Here is a 7283-nt window from a genome sequence, read left to right as displayed (position 1 = left end):
TACTTACACTGCGGTGCAGAGGAAGTTTACAAGTAGCTAAAAAGTCTTAGCTAGTCGAGGTCGATCGTACGGAGCTACCTCGCTTCTTAAGTTAGAGGAAGAGTTTTAAACTCAAAGGGTCATTTAGTTCTATAGAACTAAGAAGTTTAACAACTAAGTAAGTCGTACAAACGCATAGAGCTTAGTAAATCCTAGTTAAACGAGCTCCGTAATTTGTGGAACCAAGTGGCAACTAATCCCTGAGAGTGTGTACCTTATGAAGGCTTATCACTCTCACTGATCGCAGCGCAAGCCTAAGGAAGGCAATATACTCTTCAAGATCAAAGAGTAACTAAACTTTATTCAAATTTTAAGAATGAACCTTGACCTTATTATTTTTAAAGTAGATCTCGGTCGCCAGATAGAAATCTGGAGTGACCACTCCTGTTCCCCGTTATAAATGGGATTTAAATTTTATAACCTATCTTAACTAGAAAAGAGGGTATTTGACTTATAATGTGTAGTGTACGTCATTAGCGGTTTACAAACCGAATTTTACCCCATTATCCCCCCCATCAGACTGTTGACACCGAGTGTCGACATTTGCTCACATTTTCACTTGGAAGTTGGCAAATGAATAGCTAGCCTTACGTCGTTTGCATTCCTCTTGTATTATGACACCCCATACAGTTTCACCGCCGAAGAGATTTTGGACAATGATGCTCAAACCCCATCTGAGGAGGAGGGTGAGGAACCCACAACGGGCACGAGCGCAATGAGTCCCGCAAGGCTCCCAATCTCTTCCCAGAGCGTGGTATAGCGGATGCTTTAGCCGTAGTACGTGGAGCACCGCGTCTGGAGGCCAATTTAAAAACGAGTTCACTCGATGAAGAGCAAGAATGGGCACTCCTCAGGGAGAAGCATATTTTCGCCGGGCTGCGTGCGGCCCTTGCAAAAGCAAGAACTAATAGTGAATATAGATTCACACCTACCCAGAACGCTTTTTGCGCTAGCATTACCTGCGTTGTCAGAGTTGCCTCACCTAAAAAGCTTCCGAACAGCATTATAAAAAACTTTAGAGTTGAAACGGGGAACTGCCGATTTGTATTGTTTCAGCACAAGACCACTTCGCACTGCTTCAGTGCGAGTGGTGCGTCACGTCACTTCACGTACACTAGCACGTGCAAAGGAAGACTCTCTTTTAAAACACTTGCTTTAGATAGGGTTAAAACTTAACCGTAATTTATACAATTAAGCTCTTCTTTTTCTTACTAAATTAAAACTTCATTATATACTAATTTCCAAAACATGTATTGAAGTCTTATCTCTCTCTCTCTTTGCGCGCGTCCAGTGCTGACTGGACAGCGGAGCAAGTAGATGTGATGGCCTATATTTACCAATGGATAAGCTTCCGAAAATACTTCGTAAATTAATATACCCAAAATATTATCTACCTTTTAGATAATATATTAATTAATAACCTTTGAGTATAAATTTCATGAAACGATACACCCCAGTAGAAGAGAAGACCTTTATTTAGTTAACAATACGAAAGTAGACGGTAAATTTGTGAAAAGGGGCGAATCAGGGAATATTTACGCCTGGAGACGAAATTATATTTTTAGAGGTGTATCCGTAGCCCCGCAGCAATCTCCAAATTTAAAATATGAGCCCTACCCTAATAACGTTTTCGGTCACCAGATCTGGTAGCGAACACTTTATTACCTAAATAAAAAATGGGATATAATGATAATACCGATTGAATAGAAAAGAGGGTATTTGAACCATGATGTGAAATGTGCCACATTAGCTGTTTACCAGCCCATTCATTGAAAAAATCTTACTGCGAGTAGTTATGCAGCACCAACTCACATCGTAAAGTTGTAATGTGTCAATATGCTGAAGTAACCGAAAAAGCGAACACATTACAATGCTTGTGAAACCTTTGTGTTATTACCTGGCCTACGAGAGATGGGAGTGGTTCCATAATGCGACGAAAAGTACATCTATCGCAAATATGACAAGCGAGAGTCTTTGTTTCTCAAAAAAAAGTTGCAGTGCTACGACTTGATGTCCAGCACGCCCTGGGTCATGGCCATCATCTGGGTAGTTGGGACCGATGCAATGAGGATGCATAAAATCGTCTAGCCATATGGCAGGCCATTCCGCATACCTCTACAGAGCCGATGCACTTCATCTCACCACCAATTTCAGATTCAGTAGGCAAGTTGCAGCGATAATATTCGGAAAACGGCTAACACATGGCACAACTTCGCGTCCCGCTTTATTATGAAAATATAAATCTAATAACTGGTTAAAATTAAACGAGTAGTAATTGGCAAGAGCAACACGGAAAATATTAATCAAAATATACCAGCTGCGAGACAAAATTAAGTGAATGAACGAGCAGCTCAAATTCCGGCAAATTTTTGCCAGATACCTTAAATTGAGGTGATGACATGGAAATATTCAGCGTGCGTAAACTTTTGGCAGCTGCGTGGCGTATTAAGATTCATCAACCCAAGAATTGCGCACACAGCCAAGCTAGGCCTTTTTTTCGTACCTGGTGGTTTTGAGGATGGCCATCAGATCTAAACGAATTTTGCACTACCTTAAGGTTATTGCCATTTTCGCCTCCGTACCCGCGAGCAACGACTAAATGCGAAACCACATGGGTCTCTCATGCTTCACGCTAGCGTTTCTCGCATCGCTACACTCCGTAACAGCATCTACCCTGACGACGGCCGCGCAGGACGCGTACCAAGTAGATCTTCCAATTGGAAGTAGGAGCGCTTCAAGGACGTTGATGCCTGAGCCTCCTTTACCAAAGCTCACAAGTTGGGCAATTCGTATTCTGAAGACAACCCCAGCATCATTCGAGTGGACAGTTTCCAAAAAAATCGAGCCAAGTGCCTTTTACTTGATGAGGGTACCGACCGACACGACCAAATGGCATGTTTCTGACCACGTTGCAAGGTTTAAACACTTATTGGCTCAATTGGCTAACGCTTTTGGAGAAATCGAGGCGTCGGAACTTTTGGCGAGAGCCTTGTCGGCAAAGCTGGGGGAGCACAAACTAGCAATGCTTGTTGAAAACGCAGAAAATGAGCTCGACCCTACCGTCCTTGCCATCGAAAAAGGAATATACGCGGCATGGACAGCCGACAAGCGATCGCTGGAGGACGTGGTTGAAAAAGTCAGCTTACGCATTGAGAAAGGAAAGAGTCAAGTTACGCGTGAAACCACACCAAGCAGTCTGTTGGGTGGAATTGATCTATGGCTCGATTTTCCGTTTAAAGTTGTGTTGGCATACGCGGTCAAGTCCACTGATCTAGAGCTGACGCGTGTGTTAGTCAATCAATTTGGCAAACGAGTATCTGCATTGGTCGAGCTGTCTCCAGATTTCTGCCCAGCGCGCGTGAAAGAAGCATACGAAACGACACTCAAATTGCCGATTAAAAACCTGATTAAAAAGCTTCATTTAAAAGGGGCAGGCGACGAACTTTTTGAGAAGACGGAATTGTGCACTCTTCTCATCCTCGCCAAATCAGAAGGAATCAACGCGAACGGCGTCATGAAGGCGTTAAAGGAAGTTGTCGGGGCGAAAAGTGTAAATTCATCGTTGAAGAAAGCTCGTCGTTCGTCTAAACTCGAACCCTTGCCAACGATTGTTCAAAAGTTTCTCCAAGAATTCCCAGTCCCCGCCAAAACCTCACTGGCCAAATTTTTTCGCTCATTTAGTACTCCAATTAAAAGTTCTGTTAGGCCATTGGATTAGGAATGTCATTGTAGATTTTTGGTAACATAACACATTGACTTAGAGTTGCCTATATACTTGTTGATACACTAATCTCATAAGAACAATGGCAGCTTCCAAAATAATTTATACAATAATCTTCTAACAGTGCCTGACGGGATCAAGTGCAGCACATTGTCTCCTATACTACTACAAGCACAATTTATCGCTCTCTTTATTGCAATTCTAAATATTTGATTTCAAGCATATCAACCACCGTCAAACGAGAATTCGACCTTATATTAGAAATTCTAACTCTTTTTCTCGATCCTACTCCCTACAGTGACTGCGACATTCCAAAACCTAATTGGCACGATTGGCAAATGTTTGGTTTCCATGTCAGAGCTCTACGAAAACAAAGTATGCTTGTCGCCCATGGTTCGATCGGTACGCCCCAAAAGACGCTATCCTCTATCAGTGCATTCACCATCACTGTGCATCAGGGAACTCTTCCACTGCGGCTGCTGTCGCTACGCTACGGCGCTGACCTCGTATACGGTGAAGAAATTGTCGACAAGCGCATCATTTCAGCAGTTCGCGTGCGAAACGGTGCGATTGGCAGCTACTTGATCGGGCAAAGAAGCTCGTTTTGGTCATGTGATATTATTATGCAGATGTTATAAACACAGTGGACTTTGTAAGTCGCAGCGGTGACTCGGTAGTATTCCGCACATGCCCCGAAGAATCTTCAAAAGTGATTTTTCAAATCGGAACCGCGGACGCCGTACTGGCACTCAAAGCTGCTGAAGCCGTGTAACTTGTTGCTCCTATTACGTACATTTGTCGTACAAGCAACGAATGGTGTTGTATTTATGCCTGCAGAGCTCGGGATGTGTCCGCTATCGATATTAACATGGGCTGTCCTAAACACTTTTCCATTCAAGGAGGCATGGGAGCAGCGCTACTCCAAAAGCCTGAAGTGGCTTGCGATGTAAAACCTTGCTCCCTTTCTCCGTTCGCGTGCAATTTTTTCGAATAATCACTTATTTTTGCGAACACGTTCACATAGATCATGAAGACACTACGACGGAATCTCAACATACCACTGTCGTGCAAAATTCGTTTGCTTCCAGAAATCCAAGACACTGTACGTAGTCAATTATTCATCATCCTTGGGATAAAACTTACGGTCGTGAAGGGTTTTCTTAGGTCGATTTGGCCAGACGCTTAGAAGACGCAGGAGCGCATGCGATTGGTGTCCACATGCGGCAGATTCACGAGCGTCCTGTCGATAAGGCAAGCTGGGATCGATTGGCACCGGTTGTATCGGCATTATCGGTCCCGGTCTTGGCGAATGGCGACGTTTTTCGGTATGAGGATATGGACAAGCTTCGCGAGATTTCCGGCGTGTCGTCGTTTCTCGTTGCTCGTGGAGCTCTTTCAAATCCATCAATTTTTCGAAGACAAGGTCGCTTGCCAGTTGATGAAGTAGTGCGCGAGTACTTGCTGGCGGCTGCAGAGACGGACAATGTGTTCCAAAACACCAAATACAATGTGATGCGAATGGTCCCAAGCTCTCTGGAGATTGCGAGTAGCAACAAATTTGGGTATGGAAAGCATACGCAGGTTGTGACCGTTTCTGAAGTGGCAGCTACGAAGAATGCTCTGCAATTGTATTCACTGTGGGACTTGCAAAATACGTACAACGAGCACCAGAATCAGTTTCGCGCCATAGCAGCAGCATTAAAAACCGATTCGACGCAAAAGGAAGACGCCTTTGCGGCATTGACCTCATTGCCAGTCGCTCATGATCGATATGCTGCAGATTGTAGATCTCAGAAGAGCGATTTTTACACGACAATCCCTGATCACTATTGCGGCACTTGCAACCTTCAGTTGCTGAGTGAGCAAGATGTTAAGCTGCACGTGAAAGGACGAAAGCACAAAAATGTGCTACGTCGTCAAAGTTCCGCTACGATCTCAAAGTTTGTGGCAAAAGTGCAGATGGAGCAGATCCCCGGCGGAGCTCAATCGGATATTGATGCATTGGAGAAGGAATTTGACCGGGACCTTAAGCGCACAAAGCTAGAGGACGCTGGCAACTCGAGCTGTGTAGTTGCAAAAGTAGTAACCAACGGGTTTTAAGAAGCGATTCGCAAGGCAGTCAAATCAAGGCTCTAGATTTACTCGCAATGAATCATCAACAAAGCTATTAGCATACATTTGTAAAATCGTGAAAACATAAGCTTCGCACTTTTGTATGGGGCTTGTTTGATACAACGTGTTTACTCTTACAATTTGTTGTCATTCGTAAAATTCGTCGTCTTTAAGCTAAAGAGCAAGCAGGCATTTCAAATTGCTCACTGCATTCAACTTGTCAACAACTAGTATGCGAAAGTAAGTGAATAAGCCTAGAAAGGTAAGGGCACGTTCTCCGAGGTGGTCGAGGCGTAACACGTCACAAATGTAAGTTTCATGCAAGAAAAAAAACATTTAAAGCAATGATTGAGTAGTAGATAAAGAACAGTCTAACCTCCGATAAATGATCCTTCAATCAACACCTTTTTAGTGTCTTAACCGATATCAGCTGGTATCTGATACTTGATCATATTTTAGCAGGATATCATTTTAGAAAGGGATTATACATCTTTTGTAATGTAACGGGGTGTATCGTTACATGAAATTAACACTTAAAGGTTGTTAATTAATATATTATCTAAAAGGTAGATAATAGTTGGAGGATATTACTTTATATAGTAATGTTCAGAATTCTTATTCATAAATAGGTATAGACCGTTATATCTATTTATTCCGCAGACTAATCCGCTGTAGAGGTGATCAAAGAGAGTTACAGATAAGATAAAGATAAGAATTCAATTACATGTTTAGTATTAGATTATAATTAAGTTAGCATTTACAAGATAGAAAGAGTGACACTTAATTATATTAATACGGTTTTCATTTTACCCTCTTTAAGCTAGTTACCTTAAAGAGAAGTCTTCCTCTGCACGTACTAGTGTACGTGAAATAACGTAAGGCACCACTCGCAACTGAAACAGTGCGAAGTGGACTTGTACTGAAGCAGTACAAGTCAGTAGCACCACGTTACACCTGGTAGCACTTTGTAGTCCGTCCAACGACCACAGTTCCATCATCTAATATGGACATGTGATATGACAATGGAAAGACGCATCACGTTTCGCGTGAAAGCTACTCCTTTCTAAGTGACATAGAAAGGAGTGCGGTCGAACGAATGAGTTCGACCGTAGGAAACGATGCCATCTTGGCAATGCTGTCCAGTTTGGACAGAGATGCCCTCCATTCAGCCATCGCCAAGTTCATACAACATGAACTTGACGAGAAGAAGGAAAAAGTAGCCTTGCTGAATCAGCAAGGCTCTCAACAGCCAGAACTGTTGAGGTTACAACAGGTACAGTCCCCTGTACTTGGGATGAGGCAAACGCGTCGTCCCGAAACTTTAAAGATTGGCATCTCTAAGTATTGGGGAGTCGAAGAAGACTCCCTCTTGAGATGGTTTGTCGAGTTAGACGATGCCATAAGGGCACGT

The 7283-nt window shown here is 43.1% G+C and overlaps 2 protein-coding genes across 2 annotated transcripts; both read left to right on the top strand.

Annotated features, from left to right (window-relative positions):
- Positions 1 to 2650: 2650 nt before the first annotated feature.
- On the top strand, positions 2651 to 3757 carry CCR75_007848 (uncharacterized protein; the record flags this gene model as incomplete). The annotated part of the gene is made up of 1 exon (XM_067965904.1): positions 2651 to 3757. One exon carries the CDS (start codon positions 2651 to 2653, stop codon positions 3755 to 3757), a length of 1107 nt encoding a protein of 368 aa, XP_067816302.1.
- Positions 3758 to 4111: 354 nt separating this feature from the next.
- Positions 4112 to 6012, top strand: CCR75_007849 (uncharacterized protein; the record flags this gene model as incomplete). The annotated part of the gene is made up of 6 exons (XM_067965905.1): positions 4112 to 4162; positions 4219 to 4324; positions 4390 to 4528; positions 4598 to 4706; positions 4785 to 4862; positions 4925 to 6012. The coding sequence occupies 6 exons, from the start codon at positions 4112 to 4114 to the stop codon at positions 5858 to 5860; spliced, it is 1419 nt and encodes a 472-aa protein (XP_067816218.1). The 3' UTR covers positions 5861 to 6012.
- Positions 6013 to 7283: the final 1271 nt, after the last annotated feature.

The sequence above is a fragment of the Bremia lactucae genome, linkage group LG14 (assembly GCF_004359215.1).
Source record: "Bremia lactucae strain SF5 linkage group LG14, whole genome shotgun sequence".
Classification (NCBI taxonomy): domain Eukaryota; phylum Oomycota; class Peronosporomycetes; order Peronosporales; family Peronosporaceae; genus Bremia; species Bremia lactucae.
Note: the sequence above shows the minus strand (reverse complement) of the source record. Positions and strands in the feature narration are given on the sequence as shown.